Genomic DNA, 21,652 nt, shown 5'->3' with positions numbered 1-21,652 from the left:
CGGACTTAACCAAGATCTGGGATCTTCTGAGGTAAAGACCTTGTCATTCAAACTGATGGCACTTGGGGACTTCACCAGCTACCTAGGTCATTTCCCCTCAGTAGAGAAAACCTTGCTATGACTGGCTTCAGCCAGATATTCGAGCATCAAGTACTCAGTAATGGTCAAAGAACCTGTTACATGGGAGCCACTTTATTTTTTGATACTTATAAATTTACAAACTTCTTTTCTATCTGTAATGTAAAGCAATGTACCATCAATCACTTTAAAATGTCTAATCTGGAGACCAGCCACTACTTGCATGTGGACCTCTGCATATCTGTGTAAGGTGTGCGCATGAGTACGTGTGTGCACACTATCCCCCCTCTACACCACCTGTGACTCATCATCGATTTCCAGGTTCCCTTCTTTTGTCCTTCCTTCCTCTCCATGCTTCCACACCCCTTTAGGGTTTTATATATGCTAGGCAACATTCCTCCACTGAGATCATCCCAAGCCTCTGCACTTCTCTACTTCCCTTCAGAAAGAACTACTGGAATCTGACTCCAAGAAAACAAAGGATTTGAACATCAGAGGTCAGAGTTTCAACTTACTACTCATTGTTTCAACTAAATTATGCCTAATATAACTTTAAAACCATCCCGATGTTTAATGAAGACGTGTTTCTCTCAGATTAGTGTGACTCAGCCCTGGACTGTTTGATACCCTTCTAAGGGACACTTGGCTCATGTGATGGTGTTTTACGCACCTGGCTCTGCATTTAACCGGCAGCTGTTAAGGAACTCAGCTGAGAAATATATATCAACATCACAGAAAAACATCAAGACCTCTCCCTTGTCCCAAGCTTGGGCACCCACATTTAGTCCTCGTCCGCGATTAAATTCTTCGTTCAATGAGACCAAGGTGTAATTGTGAAAATTAGACTCACTATGAGGAAAGCAAAAACAAGAGCTGATAAGTCCCATTTAAAGGCTGACAGTGTCCTTTCTTCAACAGAACTTACAATGGACTATATTTCAAATAACTTATTATGTTGGCTATATATTCACACAGGAGAAGGAAATCTTTAGCTTCTTGCATTTGTTCATTATCAGGAATAGATTTTCACCAAATGTCCACATTTGAAGCAACATGCTAATGGTATGAATTTTAAAAGGGGCATTGCCTTTTGAGATCTTAAAAATGCACTGGAAAAGAAACACATACACATGGAAACGCAGCCATAGTTTCCGGTAACCAACAATGCACTCTATACACACAAAATGTGCTCCTACCCACTTTCAGGGTCCTCACCTAAATGTTCCATTGCTATGCTCCTCCCTGATAGCACATGGGAAGGAGGCTCTCTAATCCCTGTCTTCCTTAGCTGTTTCCCTTAGTATCGTGACATGTTTATTTGTGTATCTCCAACTCCTTCAAAATGGATTTTGTGTTCATTAATATGATGCATTGGCCCTTACAACAAGTTCAATAAACATTTGCTGAATTAATGAACAAACAGTGGTTTCAGGAAGAGATTGTTTGTGCCTACAATAACTAAATGTCAGATGGGGAACTTGAATTATACCTTGGTAGAATCCCAAAGTCAATGACTGCAAGTAGAAGCCATTTCAAACAATTCTCAGAAGCATAGAGGTAAGTAAAGAAGCACAAAACCTTTCGGGGAAAGTAGCTGGGTCAGATTAAGCATATGGGAACAGTGAGGAGGGCCACACCAAGGAGCCCTACAACAGGAAGAATGAGGGGGCAGCCAGACTGAGTGCACCGTCCATCCCAGATCAAACGACAGTGTTAGTACCTGAGAGGAAAGGAAGAAGAGTCAGCAGGCTTTTCCATAGGTCGATGGTTTTCCAGTGAAACCTTCAAGGTATCTGACTGCAAGCTCTCACTACCCTCAGAGTTGCTGACTCAGAAGCAAAGGGCAGAGTCAATTTTCAGCTTTAGTGAGCCCACTAGGTGCTGCTGGCACTAACTAGAGAACCACTGAACTAGGAGGCCATTGAGGAAGCCTGCTCTTATAACAGGACAGCCTGGTAATGGGAAGAAAGAAGCAAAGACTCATACAACACATGGAGTGACTCTGAGTGCTCGGAGTACCCAGACTCTCCTCTCCATCTTATGGCTTCTTTTCGAGAAATTGCCCACTGCCAGCCTGGATGCCCTGCTCACAGTCTATGACTCATCCACCTACCCTATAACAGTAACTCCCTAGGCTAAGGACTAGGCTCATGTGTGGCCAATTGTGAAGCCTCCACTGCACTCAGCACAATGACTGAGTGGTTCCAGAGTAGGTAAGACATCCTTCCCTGGGATTTTCTCCACTGAAGCTCTCTGATGACAAAGCTGAGAAGGTGTGAGCCAGTATCCCTCATCATGTGGAAGAAGTCAATCTGCAGCAGGAGAATGAAGTCAACATGCAGAAAACACAAAACCTAGGAAACTCTTCATGGCAGTCAAGTGTCTGATTCCAGTCCTTCAGGCTCCAAAGTTATTTTTGTTATTTTCTTCTCCAAACGTACTCACACTGTCACTTCTGGGAGATAGCCAAGATCCTTCAATATTACTCATATTCTCCTTAAGCAGGCTCAAGGTCTCTACCATTTTCTGCAGGAGAATCTTGACAATACAGGGAGGTGGTTTCAGTAATCAACCAGGGTAAATAAATGAAAGCAATAAAGAGGGGAGTGGGGCACTGGGAAGTGAGGACTGGGGTTAGGCTGTGGCATTAGCAAGGGTGAGAGAGAGAAAAGATCCCTAAAAGAAAGTAACCCAGTAGAGGCAATCAGCAGTAAAAACACATATGGCTCTCAGATATTAGGCCCAGGAGCTATGAAAACGGTCTGATTCTGAGCTCAAAGAGGGCCACCATGATGTGGAGAGGAAAGATGGCGAGTCATACTTATGTCCAAGGCTGTGAGAGTCCTCCCAGGACAGGGTCAGGGCTTTACTCTTTCAGTTATGTCTAGTCTTCCCATTGCCTGAGTTAGACTCTCAAGCAGCAAACCTGGAACATAGTAGGTGAGACTCAACAGGTGTTAGCTGAATAATTCAAGAAAAATGGCTGCTTCCAACCAGCAGAAAGATAAAAAAGCCACGAAAGATACAGGTCATGTGAAGTAACAGCAGACAACCAACCTAACAGAATACAGCATATTTACATTAGGAAAATAAAAACTTACATTCATAGCATCACTTTAAAGGAGGAGGATTAGGCTATCAAATGTAAATGAAGCAGCAAAGAAGGTATTAGAGAAAAAGGCTGACTTTGACAATTGACTCTTCCATTTGGGCCCATGATTTGGAGAGGAAAATTTCATTTTAAAAAATGAAAAATTATTAAGGAGTTCCTAACTAATTTATTCAAATTTTTGGAGACTTATTATGTGCCAGGCACAACACGAGCCTCTTACTGCAGAACTACTTTTCCATTAAGTTTGGCTGTTAGAGAATAGAAACAAAACTGTGTACTTGTGTACTGCAGAACTCGGTGGGAGTTGTAAAGATGTAGGAGAGAGAAGCACCATTTCAGGAGAGAGCAGAAGCATGGGTATACAGGAGGGAAGAAAGGTAAGATGATGGTATCAAAGTACAGATCAGGTTTGGAAAAGCAAATGGAACCTGCAAAAATACAGCAAGGGGCAAATAGGTAGATCACAGACAGTCCTGATCACCTGCTAAGCAATAAGGGAAGATGAATTGTAGAGTCACATAAGATGAAAAACTTATTCCCATTATCACCCAACCACATACACATGCTCAGACAACTTTGTGTGTGTGTGTAATGTTATGTATGTATTTGTATGATGTGTATGCATGTAAATATCAGAGAACAACCTTGGGTGTTACTTTTTCCTTCTCTAGTGTTTGGGACAGGGTCTCTGTGTTGTCACTGAACACTTCAGCTGGCCTGTGAAGTTTGGTGACTCTGTCTCTGCCTCCCATCTTGTCATAAGAACACGGTTACACATGCCTGCTTTCATGCCCAGCTTTCGTGGGCTCTGGGGACTCAGGCTCAGGTCCTCATGCTTGCACAGTGGCACTCTGCTGACTGCACATCCCCTCAGCCCCTCAGCCCCTCAGCCAGATTTTAAAACAGTAGTAGAATTAAAACACTATATATCTGAAATTCTCACTCTTCTAACACACTTTAACACTTAGCATTATGGACTTCAGTATGTCCTGGCTTACCAACCTTGAGACAGATTCTAGAATAGATTTGACTTTAGATAGTCCTTCTTTCCCAAAATACACAACGGTGAGATGAATCTTCTTGTCTTGATGAATACAAACATCTCTAATAGAATTGAAAAATAAAATTTGTTCAAGAAAACACAAAGCACCACTCATTCAGAGATGTATCACATAAAGTATTAGCAAGAGAATAAGACACTACCAATACAGAATGAAATCACATCCAGCATTACATTAATATTAAACTGACAATACCACTCAATTGTTAGAGATATTTCAGCAAAGCACAAAGTCTGTGGGTCAGTGAACACAACCCATCTGAGGGCCATGGCTACTTTACTGCCATATTTCAAAACATTTTTGGAACACTTGGAAGTAGGATTGCGTTTAGTGACAAATTAAAAACTATTCAAGAAAGTATGCCCAATCAGTTTAGAACCAAAAAATAATTGTCTCAGATCAAGAGGTCGTTCTCAAATGGAACAAAATTCAAAAAAATTAGCTAGCGGCTGGTATATGGTGATGCTACCTATGATCAAGAATAGCTACCATGATGCAGGTTATTACTAAAGAGGATAATGAGGCCTCTTAAAGCAATTGGAAGAAAAGCAACTTCAAAAAGTTATAGGAAATCGTATCTCATAGAGCTATTTCAGACAGGCAAAACTCAGTCGGAAATATGGCTTCTGGATATTCTACCATAGGATAGAGTTAGCTAACTTTAAAAAAGAAAAATAAGGGAAGAAGTAAAATTAGTGTATTAAAACATAGCAATTGTTAATGTCAAACAAAAATGCAGCATTTTCCTTAAATGTTTTTTTTTTCTAACATAACTTTAAGTGTTAACTTAGCATTTTAAAATACAACTTGATGGTAAAAAAGAAAGACGTAAGTTTTCCTATTTTTAGTTGAATGCTTGCATTTTTAAGTTTATTTCAGTCTTAAAATTCAAATTGCTGTCAAGAGACTTTTACTGGAAGAGGGCAATGTCCTAGGTTTTCATTGAGGTGGTGGTTTGTTAGTTTATTCATTTGTCAAAAGTCATGAAAACATGATTTAATCTTTAAATATCTGTTACATTATCTTTAGACTATATGGATTTTTTATTGTACATAAATTAGTCTTCGATAAGGTTGACTTTTAAAAGTTCAATTTATTGAGGTTGGAGAGATAGCTCAGTGGTTAAGACACTGGTTGCTCTAGCACAGGACCTGGATTTGGTTCCCAGCACCTACACAGAGGTTCACAACCACCTATAACTTCTGGCCTCCATGGGCACTGTACACATGTTGCGCACATATATGTACATGAAAGTAGACACTCATACACATACATAAATATTTTTAAAAATTTAGCTTATCTTAAATTCAAACATAATTATAAAGTCATCAAATTTAGTTTCCAAGTAGTTGCTACCCTCAAATTTGTATCATAGTTCAAACTATCTAGAAACATAATGTACCATACATGCATTGAGAAAAAGAAAAATCTAAAAATATCCCTTAAAGCCTATACAACTAGTCTATAACTCTGAGTAGTCATACTTGGTGAAGATAAATTCAGTAAGTCTGCACAAAATAAAGCAAGGAACCTGGTAGACAGATCTTCAAGTTCTGAGTTACCTGAAATTCTGCATAAACTGTGAAAATGCTTCTGTCCTCTCAGCAAGTGGCACGATGATATTAATCACTGATCTTGTAATGTCAATCAGCTCACTCTTTACTTTCATGAGGGGTCCAAAAGGGCGGAAGAGGGTCACGTGCCTGTACTCCATAAGGTCTGCTTTCTTAAAAAACAGCTCATACTGCGTGCCTTTATCTCTCTCAGTGCGATAATAGCCTAAAGCAAAGAGTTTGGAACAAAAACAAGTTCATGTCAACATTTAAATTCAAGAGGAATATAGATTTCACTCAGGCAAGGATCGAAAGTTTTAACCAGACTGCATGGATTTTATCTGTTTGTGGGAATACCTACCTATCCTGTGTACAGCTAGAAACAGCTACACTTTAGAAGAAAAGGTTTGCAAAAAGAGCTTCGCTACATTATTCAATCCACAAAATAACCTGCTACGATAATTACCCCTTTTTACATACAGCTCCTTCCCCTTAATACTAAACTGTATTGCCACTGTGCCAAACAAACTGCTTCTGTAATATTAAATTCTGAGCCCAAGTGTCAAAACTTTATTACTTGGTTCAATTCAACAAAAATGAATTAAGTATTTTCATGTTAGTCATTGATGATACAGAGACCATGTGGTCTCAGTTATGAGGAAGGGCCAGTCTAGTGAGGAAGTCAGAAAAATAAACACTAATGATATAACATGTGCTCACATATATGTATATGTGCATGTATATACTGTGTGTCTCTCTCTTAAATATGTACGTGTATGTGTGTGTATATATTTTTTCCCAAAGAATACTAGTATAGATTTCAATACAATGATTTGATATAAAAAAAAAGTATGGTGGGTGACTGGGCAATATGATTTTTTGAAGTGTAATACTTAGGAGAAGAAAGCTAGACTTACCCCAACTCTCCTAAGAATTTCCAATCTAAACAGAACAAGCAACCAGGAGATGGGCAACACTACATAATGCAACAAGTCCTATGACAAAGGATGCATTATAGAGGTGACAAGAGCACACAGAAGGCACTGCTATTTTAGGCTTGAGGTTAGAGGCCACTTCCTGGAAGGAATGCTATTTACACGAATGCCTGGAAGAGGAATGGAAGTTGCTTAGTGGTTTCTAGTAATTTAGAAGACAACCATAGCATAGTGGAGGAAAAAGAAAAGACAGAGTCCACAGGAGCTAAGAGGAACTATAAGCAGAAGTGACAGAGCGCCCAGCTGTCACAATTTACCTGCTTTTAAGGAGAGTGGGAATGAGGACGTGCCACATGCTACTTAACTGTCCTCTTTCACCTGCAGCTTTCAATTCTGCTGTGCAATAAAAAAAAACTAGGTGTTCCAGAAACTTGGAAGAATTTTGAGAGAAACAACTAACAAAAATTATCATGAGTTGGTAGCAGAAAAAGAGGCCACAGGAGGAAAATGGCTAAAATGCCCACACAAAGCAGAATACACTGCCTGATGGACTTCAGAAGTCATACAGGTGATAGCCATGATGGTTTGGAGTCCAACAAAATGCTGTATGTGGTAGGCTGTTTATAGAATACAGCAAAATGAACTTTTAAAAGACACTCATACTCAAAATAGTTTTGTTTCCAGTGGAATAAAATGCATAGCAGTGGACATTAATATGGAGATAGGCAGGAACACACATTTATTTCTTTCTTAAAAAATTAACAAATAATCTAAAAATCTAGATGAACTTTAAGTTATATAGCATCTTAAAACCATATGCTGGGGCTGGAGAGATGGCTCAGTGGTTAAGGGCACTAGTTGCTCTTCCAGAGAACCCAAATTTGATTCCCAGCACTGTAATTCCAATGCCAAGGAACCAGACACCTTCCTCTGGTCTCTGCAAGCACTGCACACATTAGGTACACTATACATACAGACAGAACACTCATACACATAAAAGGAGAGACATCATATCCGTTTTGCAATCTGTATTAGGAAAATACGCTATTTCTTTGTTCCCAAATGTAAAGTTGTGCGTTCCCTTTGATGCTGTGACCATTTACTTCTCTAAAAATGGAAAATACCATTGAGCTACTGCATTAGATTTTTCCTTCCTTATCAAATGGTTTTCAAAGTTTGAACCTTAGTTCATACATTTTAAAAAATGTAAGAGGAACGTCAACACCCGATAAGAGAGGAATGCAAATCACATGGCCCACAAGAGCCCTTCAACCTGGTAGTCTTATATTTAGACTTAGACTTACTCTGTTTTCCTAATTCTCATTCTTACTTTTATTATGATCTCATTTTAACTTTGTCCAAAAGCCATTTCAAATTTTTGGTGAAATTATGTGGCTAAAAATATAAATGCTTTAATACTGTGTAGTAATGATATATTAGCATATGCTACATGCATGCTGTCGTACTAACATAAGAATTTATCAAAAGATTAAAAAATGTTTTTCTATTTGCATGCCTGTATGCGCATATGTATGTCAGATGACAACTTGCATGGATCTTACCAACATATTTTTCATATTACCTTCTATGAAGTCATTTTCATTAAATATCAGTTTCTCTCCAAGGGGGCCCTCCTCATCTTCCTGTTCATCATCTTCATCAGGATTATTAAGGACCTCCAAGCCAGCTTCAATAACTTCTACCAATTCATCTCGTTTGTCTTTTCTAACTGGCTTTTCTTCAGGATGGCGAGTGAGCCCCATTTCCAACTGAAATACTTTCATTAAAGTAAAACTTTCAAAGGGAACGACTCCATACTCACTGGGCAGTTTGGCTCCTATGCTAACTTCAGCTCTGTCGATCTGGGAGTGAAGGAACTCTAAGAGGTCACTGGGCGTCTGCTCTCTGTTGCCCTGATAGCCTATGCCGTTAGCCCCTAGCTTCTTTCTCTCTTGCAAGGCTCTCATCTTCTCACTCATTTCTTGTAATTCTTGCTTTAGCTGGGCAATCTGGCGTTTCAGACTGGTTGCCCTGGTTTGGTAATGTTCTTCTTGCTCCTGCAGGAGGGCCTGGTAATACTCTTTACCATAATTTTCTTTAACAACACCAGGGAGAGAAGCATTTCCATCAGTCTGGGGGGCACATTCCAGGAGGTACAGAAATAATATTAAACTGAAGAGCAAAGCAAGGCCCAAGAGCAGCCACTGAGTCCGGCTGTGAAGAATCGGTCCTCTTCTAGACATCCTTACTAGTGTGTGTTTGCCTGACAAGACAAGCTCTCTGCTTGTTCATGACTTTAGCAAACAATTACCAAAAGTTAAAAACAAAACTAGGATTTCCATAAGAGGTACTCAAATGAACTCTGCTGTAGTTTTAAGATTCTTTCTTCAGTAGTCATGACTACTTGCAGAAGTGAGAAATTAAGTATACTTGCTGTATTGTTACCTTGATATCCACATTAAACAATCTGATCTATAAAATCCATTATCTGGATGGTGATTTTTCTGAAAGAAACAGATCAGAGTCAATCAGCATTTTGTTTCTTTAAGTATGTCATTGTCGGCAGCTTCAATAAGCTTAGCTATGTTACTACTATACGTAGAGTTCCATGAAGGTGATAATGTAATTTAGAGTAATTGGTAAGCACTGGAAGAAAATATTCAGAAAAAAACCACATAAAATACTAACATATTGTGTATACAACTTTAAGCCAGTTTGTTTAAATACCTATTACCTCCGGAATCAAGAAACATCCAAATTATATACAGTAAAACTATGTTCCATTTTTAATAGATTCTAATTAAATTATTTTAAAATCATGCTCCTTATAACTCTGCATTAACACACCACTTCCCAACAAACACATGTAATACGTGGGAATTGGATTTCTTTAAGTAATTTTATGATATCAATAATGATGTGCTGCAAGAGAAAGTTCCTCCAGTTATACTCAAATACTCTTGCTCATTAATTTCAATCAAGCAGGGTGGGGTATGATTTCAAAAGGTCACAGACAGCTGGAAAACACATTAAAAATATTTTTACATCCAAAGTTCTCTGGTAGATTACTTGAGCATTAGATCACTTTCCACTGTATGACACAGCAAGATTCCTTACAATTCTGGAAAATCTGGAGCTGATATAGAGAAAAACCACAAATGATTTAATTTTATTTGTCTGCCTAGAGAAAAATGATCAATTTATAACACTACACACTACCTTTCATGCTCCAATCAGTCTTGTGAGCCCTTCCAGTCTAATTCTAAAGTAGGATTATTAACTCTAGAAATAGAAGAGATTAAACCCAGGCAAGAGGAGGCAAGAAGTCCTCTGCTGCAAACAGAACTTCCATTCCAACAAAGCACTTCTGAGCAGGATAGCGTGACAGGACAGAGACAGCTCACAGAAATGCTTTCTGCAGTCACACAACCTTGGAAGTTGACCACTAGGTTCCTAGTTACTTGTCTTTTTAGTCACTAGGAAACCCCAGGTATCTTCTCCAGGAAGTTCTGCACCATATATTTTCTGTGGCACCTTTGCATTAAAATGTAGTCAAATTAAAGCTTTATTACTATTAGACCACAAATAATGAGTTTAATTTCCCTAAGCCATTTCCTACCTTAGTAAACCAAATGACTACCAAGTATCCTGAAAAATTTAATTCACTGAGTGTCTTATGACATCTGATTGTAAATTTCATTTAAATGCTGGGGAAAATGGTAATGGTTTTAAGTTTTAACAAACTAACTAAAAGAAAATGCAAAGCTAATACTAGTTCTAAGGGTTTGCCATTCCTAAAAAATATATTATTTAATAAAAGAACCATTTAAATGTCATTATTGAAAAAATAAATTGAGGGATATTTCTTAACTATTTAAGTTACTACTATTCTACTTAGGGATACGTTTCCCTACTTGTTAGGGAAAAGAAAGGCTACATTTGAAAAAGTAGAAACATAATTTTCATAAGCTGTTGTTAAATCAGGCATGATGGCACACACTTTTAATCCCAGTACTTGGGAGGCAGAGGCAGGTGGATCTCTGTGAGTTCAAGGCCAGCTTGGTCTATCTAGTGGGTTCTGGAATAGCCAAGACTACATAGTGAGATCCTGCCTTGAAAAAATAAGATCAAAACCCAAAGCTGTTAATAAAGATTGACATACTTAATGGTTACAGTATGCTCAAATGGCCTTGAGTATAACTTGATCCTAAAGGAACATATGCCCTATGCAATTAATAGCCTTTTATTAATAGGTTGCCTCATAGTCTTTTCCTTTATGTAGACACATGTTTTATTCAATGACTTATACTTCATTTTACTTTTCAATAAAAGAGAAATAAATACCAACTGTAGCAGTAAGTTTTACATTGTGATTAAATGTGTGTATATGTATGTGTGTATAGATAGATAGATAGATAGATAGATAGATAGATAGATAGATACACATATGAGACCTCCATGTAGAACATAGTAATAATTGAGTTGTAATAAAAAATTCCTAAAAGACAATAGTTTAAAAATGCACTTTTCACATATTCTATACAATCCTTTCAGGATAGTGGTAGTATTAGTCTCATTTTATAGAAGAATTGTTCATAAATGAACAGATTTAAATACGGTTATATAACCACTAAGTGGAAGCATTAAAACTAAGATGTTCTCTCATTTTAATAAAAATATAGGTTTATAATATATCCGTGATTTAATGTTGCAGTTGATTTCCATTGATATGAAAGAAAGGCTGCTATAATTAACTTTTTAGAATGTACTTGCATAATTCTGTGGTAAGTGTTTAAATCGTTACTTGCCTCATTCCTAAAAGGAACTCTTTCACATACTACAAGATCAGATTACAACAGCTTGAAGATACTAAAGAGTCTTAGATGCCCTAGAGTTACAGTTCAGTGGTGGAGAATCTGCAAGCATGCTTGAGGTCCTAGGATCAACACACACACACACACACACACACACACACACACGCCCTGCACATATGCACATGCACGCACACACACACCACCTGCATGCACACCCCTTTCTGCTATGCTATTACATCTTTATTCCATCTTCTGTGCACTGTGCATGCATTATACATATGATGTTCACTCACAGCTCAGAGTTAATTCGACCAACCTCCTAAGCACAGCAAAATGTCTGAAGAGCTAAAGGAATATTGTGGTGACAGGAAAATGAGACACTGAAGGTATATAAGACAAAAATCAAATATATTTAGAGTTAGTTGAAAGAATTTTTAAGAGTAATCAATTCCAACTCAAAAAGAGACTAAGACTGCATCTTAAGATGGAATAAGAGGAACCAGGTTTACTTTTATGTTTTGAAACAACTAAATCATACAGCCCCTGAAAACACTACAAGATATGAAACAACAGTTTTCCAGATACTGAACATCAGTTAATAAAGTGTAGCAATCCTTGGAAAAATGAGAAACAAAAATGATTATCCATCCTACTGAAACTGTTTCTGATATTAAATATACATATACGTATGTATAATTCAGGAAGGCAAGCCTTAGCAGAATCCAGAAGATTCGCTGAGTTGACAGGATGGACCCAACTGTCTGAAAAGACCAAGGCTTACAAGGGTTCAAAGCATACAACTCCAGATACCTAAAGAGGGCATCCTCTGAGTATTCAGCAGAGTACTTGCTCATTAGTGTAGGCTTATAAAGAAATAAGCCAAGGAAAAGACTAGAGGACACAAACCCAGTATTTATATAAGACCAGGAATAATATAAGCTCCTAGCAGACAGACTAAAAAACTTAAATTTCATGGGGAATTGGTTATTCAAAAAAAAAGGCTTGCCTCAGTAATGGGAAATTATTAACTATAAACATTAATCTATGTCCTGCCAACAAATATTAAAAACAAATCCTGATACCATAATTTTCAAGATTATTTATAGGAATATAAAACATTTAACATACAACAAAATAGAATCTACAATATCTGACATTCACATAAAAATTATTCTATGTATGGTGGTGTACATTTGAAACCCTAACACTTGGGTAGTAAAGAGAGGAAAATCAGGAGTTCAAGGCCAATCTCAGCTACATAGGAATTTTGGTACCTGAGACCTGTCTCAAAAAAAAAAAAAAAAAGGAAAGAAAGAAACAAAGTAAAACAAAAATTACCAGCCATATTGAAAAATATCAAAATATCATTAATTAAAGCTGATTTAATGCTGCTGACATAGATGAAAATTTCAAAGTGTGAGATAAAGAAAAGCACATTATCAGCGACTTTTCTAATCATATGACAAAATATTGCATAGAAATAAGTTATGGGAGGAAAGGCTTATGTTGGCTCACAGTTCAGAGAGATTTCAGTCCATCTTGGTGGAGGGAGGTATGGCACTGTTCATGGCTGTGGAATCCTAAGGCACTAGCTGTCCACACAGCTTGGAGCAGGCAGCCAGGAAAGGCAGACTGGAACAAGGTGTGGGACTCTTTCAAAGGGCTACCCACACCAATCTACTTATACCACAAGGCCCTAGCTAAACGCTCCACCAAACTATCACACACAGAGGACTGAACTCAAAATATGAGTAGGAAGGGGTTGGGGACGGGAGCAGGAGATTCTATACTCAAATCATAACAACGTAGCTTAGATAATTTAGAAGAAATTTTTTAGTTAAGTTGAGACAAAGCAATAGAAACAGGAGGGGAAAAAAGAAATATAAACAGAATCAGTAAATATGTGATAATTTCAAGCAGCTAGAAAGTCTGTGAGTAGAGTCCACAAAAGGTGGAGGAATCAAAAAACATAAAGAAATAAGGCTCAAAAATTCCTAATTTTATGAAAACTACAAAAAGAGCTAAGCAGCTCCATCAATCTCAGATATAAGAGCAATGAAGAAATCACGAGGTCTCATGATAAAATAGTTCAAACTATTTTTAGACAACCTTAAAAATGGCTATGCAAAAAAAGAGAAAGCATGACATATAAGGAACAAAGACAACAGTAACACAGTCCTGTGAGGGCTGGAGAGATGGCTCAGGGGCGAAGCACACTGCTCACAGCTCCTGAATGGAAGCTCACAAGCATCTGGAACTGCCGTCCTGGAAGATCTGGCACCATCCCGGCCTCCCTGGATACTGCACACATGTGGTGCAATGACATATATGCAGACACAACACCCAAACACAAAAATAAAGTCTCAAAAAAGTTAATGAAACAAAATAAACTCTTAGAAACAATACAAGTTTAAATCCTTGAAGGGAGAGCTAGGGAGGTGACTCAGTGCTTGCTGCTCTTACAGGGGACCTAGGTTTAGTTCACAGCATCTACACTGTAGCTCACAGTAACTCCAGATCCAGGAGATCCATGACTTTTACCGACCTCTGAGGGCAACAGGCACACACATGGCACACATACCTACATGCAGGCAAAACAATCATACATATAAAATAAAACAAATAAGTCTAAAATATTTAAATACTAAAAAGGCCAAACTAGAATTCTATGCCCAGCAAAATAACCTTTGAGAGTGCTTGCTACAGTTCTCTACTCTGCCAACTGAGCTAGGACTCATTAAAAGAATCTTTCAAAAACAAATATTTTTATTCAGACATAAAAGTAAGCTCAAAGAACTTACCACCATCACACCTGTCCTTTAAGTCCTGAGACAGAAGAAAAACAGATCTAGAAAAAGCAGTGTAAAGCGCCAGCAATGTAACACTACTCTGGTAACTGGTTTCTTACTGTAAGTTTTTTTAAAAAAAAACTAAAACTCATTTTAAGTCTTTCTCCTCCTTCCATCTTCTTCTTCTTTTGAGGCAAGGTCTCTCTACATAGCCCAATTCACTATGCTGGCCTCAAACTCACAGAGATTCCCCTTCTGGGATTAAAGGAGTGCTGCCATGCTTGGCTGGTTTTGTTTTTTAGTTTTATTTATTTATTTTTTTGGTTTGGTTTTGAGGCAGGGTCTTATTCTGTAGCCCAGGCTGGCTTCAATCCTCCTGCCTCAGCCTCCCAAGTGCTGGGATTATATACATGAGCTACCACAGCTATTTTTTTAGGTTATTTTTTTTTAACACAGCAAAACAAAACCACGAATTTATCTGAAAGACATGGCCACTATCAGAATAATATTATAAAGTAAAAGTATCTGGGAAGGAGGAGATTAGAACCATTTACTTCTTAAGCACTTACAAATTTTAAGTATTTAAAACAAAGGGATTGATCACCAGAAAGCAGCACTTATTCCACAAATACTTAAGTACCTACTGTGTACCAAGTACTGTGCTGAGTACCAAGAATAACAGTAAACGGATCCTTTTGATAAGGTGTTTCTGGAGAAAACTATATATAGTTTTTACAGTTCTTGAATGTTAGCCAAACAATGGTGCAAAATGGGCTAGGCTGTATAGAAAAATGAGTTTGAGAATCAAGTCAGCTACATAACAGTTATAGAATCTTGGGCGTAATATTTAACCTCTCTGGACTTCTTTTATAAAATGAGGCAGTTTGCCTAGAATAGCCATTTTTAAAAATTTTATTACTTTTAATTGTGTGTGTGTGTGTGTGTGTGTGTGTAGGTGTAGGTGCCCCTGAGGTAACAGGTGTCAGACTCCCTAGAACTAGAATTTCTTGCAGCTATGAACTGTCCAGTGTGGTGTTGAGACCAAACTCAAGTCCCCTGCTAGAGCAGGATGCAGTTTTAACAGCCTCTGGATAGCTGTTTTTTCTTCCAAGACATTAGGATTCCTTTAATTAAGGACAAACTAGATATGTATGTATGCATGCACATGCAGTCCTTTTTGCAGAACAGGTTTAATAAAAAATACATACACTCTTTCAGTAATCTGTAATTCCACTTTGAAGATTCTTTTTACTATACAATTCTCAATGTTAGTATATAATGTCACATGCATAAGATATGTCTATGTAATAGAAGAATAAGAATAAAAAGCAGTTTCGGGCTGGAGAGATGGCCCAGTGGTTAAGAGCCCTGGCTGCTCTTCCAGAGAACATGGGTTCAGCTCCCAGCACCCATACAGCAGCTCCCAACCGTCTGTAGTTCCAGTTCCATGGGGATCCAACGCCCTTGTCTGGTCTCCAAGTTGCATAGACATACACGCAGGCAAAATATCATATTCTTAAAATAGTTTAAAAAATGAAATAGAAGCAATTTATTGAAAAACAAAGGATAGGAAGGATGAAACAAACTGCAGACATTTATACAGTAGAATACTTAAATGAAGCAGATCCTTCTGTCAACACAGGTAAGACCTATAAAAAGGCATTAATATGTTGCCAATTATTTGTCTCAGTTCTTCTTGTCTATATGAAAGGCCTCAGAGCTGGATAGCCCAAATCCCAATATCTGCTCTACATGACAAGTTCCTCCATCTCTGAGAGCATTAGTTTCCCCCTCTACGTGGGGATGACTATAGAACTTTCCTTGGAGGACTATGCGCAACAGCCAAGGAACCCCTCCTCCCCAACAAGCAGTAAGTGCCCAGGAACCATCAGGTATTATTTTCCACTATGCAATTTTTTCTATCAAGTTTTTCCTACATGACTTCTCAGTTTTAGCTTTTCTACTGGAGGTAATCCTGATACAAAATTCACACCTTATTTCTCAAGCAGATGAGCAAGTTTCATTACTCATTTTACAATCCTTTGAAATGGAAGCTTCTTCATACACAAAACGCCTTTATGTAGAGAGGTCTGTCTGTATCTGGCCTCTAAACCAGAGGTAAGTAAACATTTTAGGTCAAAGAGTGTCACAGGCAGTCAATTCTGCCTCTGTAGCACAAAAACAGCCACAGACTATGTAGAAATTACAGAAGGAGTTGAGTTTCAAGAGACACTAAAATCTGAACTCCATATAATCTTCACATCATAATGCATTACCATCCCACAGTATTTAGAACTATAACCCTCCCACTTGGGCCGCAGGTCATGGTAGTATAGGTAGCCAGATAGGTATAGCTACTCCTGTTCTGAAACTTATTTTTCATACATGTCTAAGTTCTCCTGAGACTCAGTCTAACTGGGCCTAAACTCTGAACTCAAGTGAATGTCCTGCCTCAGCCTCCTAGAAAGCTGGGCTACAGTTATACATTACTGCCCCAGCTCTAAAAAAGAGAGAGTTGTTATTCTAAAATACCATAAAGTAAGTTTGTAGGATAAAAAAGATTAAATGTGAGTTAAAGATACACAGTGAAAAGTCTCTCTCCTACCTCACCCCTACCCCAAATTTTGTGTATCCTTCCAAAATCCTTTGCCACAATTAAAGAATCCCGAACACAGCATTTCGCTAACAGATAAATCTTTAAATGAACTGCTGCCTAAATTCCTTTAAATGTAATTAGTTTATGCAACTTGTCCCTTGCCCAGGGCAACCTTCTAATATGCCTTTAACTACTTTCTACCTTCCAATTGCTCTTAGATCTGGAATGTTCCCCCAAATGTGTGAAGCCTTGGCTTCAAGTCTATAGTGGTAATGGGAGGTAGCAGAACCATTAATACTACTTATGGAACAGCAGGAGGAAGCTAGGTGATTGGGGCTGTGCTCTTGGGGTGGGGGATATTAAGAGTTTGGGTCCTTCCTCACTCTCTTTGTTTCCTGCCACCATGTTGACTAAACTGCCACAGAACCAAAGCAGCAGGGGCCAAGTAAACACAAGCTGAAACTCCAAGAAAAAAAGAAATAACCCTGTCCCTTCTACTGTAGGCATTTTATCACAATAATAGAAAGCTGACTAACTGATACATTAAAGTTTTCCTCCAGTTTATTAAAGACTTAAATTCAGGCTGGGCATAGTGGCACACACCTTTAACCTTAACACTCAAGGAAGGCAGAAGCAGGTGGATCTCTTGAGTTTGAGGCCAATCTAGTCTCAAGTTCCAGGACAGTCAGGGTTACACAAAGAAACTCTTGTCTTGAAAAACAAACAAAACAAAAGCACCCCCCCCAAAACAAACACATAAAAAAAGATTTAAAAAATTTGTTGTTAAATTTATCTACAACTTGGAGCTAAGAAATAAGTTTTACTGTTTTCTTTGTACTCTATGTTTTTTTTTTCTAAATTTTTCGTTTTGATACAGCATATTCTGTATACATTACTAGATGTAGGTCACATGCACACACACCTTTCCAAACCTAAGGGTATTAATGCTTAAAACTCAACTGCTTCTTGCATTTGTGCAAATTACATGCTGACTTCCTATAGATACTTAGTGATTTTTGTTGTTATTTAAATAACAATACTAATGGAAAAATTCACATCTGAAATTAACCTTATAATTCAATTTTACACTTACACCCAGTACTTGTGGAGGGACAGTAACTATGTATTTTTTTTGTCTTGACATCTCATGATTTTTCCAATCCATTTTTAGTCCTATCCTTTGATGCTTCATTTCCCCTAACGGCTACCACACTTCCCCTAACAACCAGTAACTTGAGCAACACGGTTCTTACCTAACTGTTATCAAACTGTACAGTCATATCATGGCCTGCTCTTACTGACTTGTGAATAAAAGATAGTTAAAATGTAATGAGTCTTCGAGAAGATTGTCACTTGTGCAAATACGAAGTGGAAATAGTAACTTAATGAATATATGCCTGTTTGTTTGAGACAAGGTCTCAAGGTATATCATTGGCTGGCCTGGAACTCACAGAGATACACTTTCCTCTGCCTCCTGAGTGCTGGGATTAAAGGTGTGCACCACCATGCCTTAACTCATAATAGACATACTTTTAAAACCAACTGTCACTACTATATTAGTTAAGATAATCTTATAAAATAGAGACCATGTTAGTTAAGATGTAATTTTTCCCCTATTGTATGTCTCAGTCATTCTATATCTGACAGAAATGTATTCACATACTATGGCATTCACAAGAATGTTATAACATTACTAAAATCTAAAACAAATAATACACAAATCTGGAAGCACACATGTTCATGAACAGAACAATCACATCACACAAATGGCACATTACAGAGTAAGAAAGAATTATCAATACTATACTATGATAGGAATGATATCACATCAAAAAACATGAAGGGTGATTTCCACAAGCAATATTCTTTGAATACTCTATATTAACTCCATTAACATGAAGCTTAAAATAGTTCAAAATAATGGCTGATGAGAGAAGTCAGAATACTGATGGGGAAGCAGGAGTACAACCTATTTGGAAAAAGCAGAGCACTATGGGAATGCTCTACAACTACAATCTGATGTGTGTAGGAGCAGACAAGCTAATAAGCATGTAAAGATTCACTGACAGTTAATGTTTATGCATTTGTTGACTTCGTACATGTTTTATACCTCTACAGTAGTGTAGAAGGAAAAACGATAATTTCTTAATTATCCGAAACTAAAGACGGTTGTTTAATATCAACTCTTCAAAGTTTCATGTACTGAAAACCCAACAGCCTTTTTGTATTCTTTTAGTCACATGATTTTAAACAAATAGTAGCAGATATTCCTGAACATTATGCCATAAAACACTTTTATTACTTCGGAAATCGAAGGTGATTTTAAATACACCTTTAAGAGATAGCATTAACCCCAAGGAATTAAAGGCCCAGGGGCCTTCAATGACATGAACTGTCAGGACACTGCATGTACATTTCAAAAGCAAGCTAAAGACACCTCCAGATTTAACAAGGACTTAAGAAGCAAAGCTTCATATCTGTAACCAAACTGTCACGCTGCCAACATCATCAACACAAACACAAGCACCGCTGTGGTGTTTGACAAATTACCCAGCCATTTGCTCAGATATGCAGAAATTTTCTAAACTATCTGGTCATTCTGACAAGTCTCCGTTTTTCCAGGCTCCGGGGATCACCAACTCCTCCACCAAGAGCATCTTTTAAAGGGACGCGTTTTATCAGAGGCAGGAGGGCTGCTGCCAGAGGACGCGTTTAACCCCACGGTAAAAAGTTTAGCCACTCAGCAGAGATGATGACGAGTAGGTTAAAAAAAAAAATGACACGCAAACCAGCGGTCTCTGGCAGCAGCGGTCTCCAAAACAGGACCAGACTCGGGAGGGCGCGTCAAAGAAGCGCCGCGCCCAGCTGCGTCCCGGAGGCCTTGTCGGAGGGGACCGGCCGCCGCCCAGAGGCGCGACAGGAGACGGCGGTACTCACCGCGCCCGCGGCTCAGCGCTGCCGCCTCTGGGGAACTGCACACCTGGCCAGCGCCCTGCGCTGGCCGGCCCGGCGCGCCGCCGCGGAGCACCGCCACTTCCGGCGCGCGCGAGGAAATGAGGGAAATGAGGGTGTGGTGCGGTCGCGCGCCCGCCTCCACAGCCAGGCCCCGCCCTCCACAGCCAGGCTCCGCCCTCCACAACCCGGCCCCGCCCTCCACAGCCAGGCTCCGCCCTCCACAGTCAGATTCCTCTCTCTACATTTAGGTCCCGCCTCCCACCGCCAAGTCCCGCCTCCAGGGCCCGGGCTTTCTCTTTACAGCCGGGACACGCCCATTCCCCCCATTTCTGTCCTGTGCCCTGCACGGAAAGCTCCACAGCTGACAGAGTTGATTTATCTAAAAACAAACAAACAACAACTGAGTTGGGTGCTTAAGACTTGTGGGAAGCCTGGGAACACTATGCTCTAGAGACATTTTAGCTAGATTCACATGTGGCTAATCTTCACACAAGCTAACCTAACAGAGAGCTGACTAGTGGGAGACTGTGGTTAGGCAACGTGCCTTCTGCTCAGGGAAGGTCAATACTGAACTCTGAAGAGATCCTTACGTGTCTTTACTCTAAACAATTCCATTTGCTGTATGTTAAGTACCGTGTGTATGTGTGTGCGTGTGCGTGTGCGTGTGCGTGTGTGTGTGAAGTCTAGCCTCTTCAGGAAAGCAAATACTGGCAAAGTTGGGAAGAGGCTGGATATGCAGTCAGCAATCCTGTCTTAGAAGTAGGTGGTCCAGACCCTTAAAGTTTTCAGGATTTCCCTTGTGGAGAATATCTGGGCAGAGGAGATCTCAACAACTGTCAGCCAATAGCGTCAATTGTGGTTGGGAACAAAGCTTCTCCCCTAGAAAGCTGCTTCTTTAGTGCGCACCTTGACGGCATCTCAGACACCCATCTGCTCTAGTACATTCACAAACGACAGTAAACATGGGTTAGCTGCCTGCTGTCTACCAGCTCTAGTCTGAAATATGAGTGTAAAGATGCAGCTGAATTCTGTCCTCGGAGACTTGAAACATGAGAACCTTTAGAAAATGATTACGTGCCCAGCACTCCTAATTTCCAAGATAAGGCAAAAGCTCTCTGATGTATTGAGCAATATAAATGGCACCTCACTGAAATCTTAGCTAATCATGATGCCAGACTCCAGCTTTGGCACTGTTAGTCCAAGCCCACATCTACTGTGTGCCTACATTATACTTGACATTTCATTAACACTTACTGAGAAGTTCTCAGAAGCCAGGTGTGGCATCTACGTATAGTCCTAGTACTCAGGAGGCTGGGGCAGAAAAATCAAAATTTTCAAGCCTTCCTGGATTCAGGGCAGCCTGGGATAAACACTTAGACCCTATCTCAAACAAAAAGAAAGTTCACAGATGTAGGGACCTTTAGAGTGTACCCTCTAGGCTCATGTTCAGCCATAAAAATGCTTGGGTTTGGATTTTCCTTAGGGACACTTTAAATTGGATGGGGACTATGGTGGAAAGAATGAGAAAGATCTTCTCTGCAGTTTCTGGCATCTCAGTACCAACCACAGGCTCTAACTGAACTTGTGAATGGATGAATTCTGGTAAAGTCTCCAAAAAGACAAATAAATGTCCCCATAAACCAAATTCAAAACCACCCCACTTTTTAGCACACCAAAATCCATCCACTTCAGGTATTTTGTGTTTTCCTTTCTTTTCTAGCCTCACAGATGCTGAGCTTCTGTCTCCCTTGTGTTTGCT

At 39.0% G+C, this 21,652-nt stretch overlaps 1 protein-coding gene across 3 annotated transcripts in view; it reads right to left on the bottom strand.

Annotated features, from left to right (window-relative positions):
- Window positions 1-19,994, bottom strand: part of Csgalnact2 (chondroitin sulfate N-acetylgalactosaminyltransferase 2) — a 33,693-nt gene extending 13,699 nt beyond the window's left edge. The window contains exons 1-5 of one of the 3 annotated variants that reach the window (XM_028753559.1): window positions 19,876-19,994; window positions 8,322-9,243; window positions 5,814-6,030; window positions 4,193-4,294; window positions 749-927 (exon numbers count right to left, since the gene is read on the bottom strand). In XM_028753559.1, the coding sequence (XP_028609392.1) occupies window positions 749-927; window positions 4,193-4,294; window positions 5,814-6,030; window positions 8,322-8,982 (1,159 nt within the window). In that variant the 5' untranslated portion in view covers window positions 8,983-9,243; window positions 19,876-19,994. Of the gene's footprint in view, window positions 1-748; window positions 928-4,192; window positions 4,295-5,813; window positions 6,031-8,321; window positions 9,244-19,875 lie in introns of those variants that run through there. The other 2 variants (XM_028753561.1, XM_028753560.1) reach the window with 2 other exon arrangements.
- Between the last annotated feature and the right edge of the window lie 1,658 nt (window positions 19,995-21,652).

This window comes from Grammomys surdaster, unplaced genomic scaffold (assembly GCF_004785775.1).
Source record: "Grammomys surdaster isolate TR1022 unplaced genomic scaffold, NIH_TR_1.0 125950, whole genome shotgun sequence".
NCBI lineage: Eukaryota > Metazoa > Chordata > Mammalia > Rodentia > Muridae > Grammomys > Grammomys surdaster.
The sequence above is the reverse complement of the archived record's forward strand: the minus strand, read 5'-3'. Positions and strand labels throughout refer to the sequence as shown.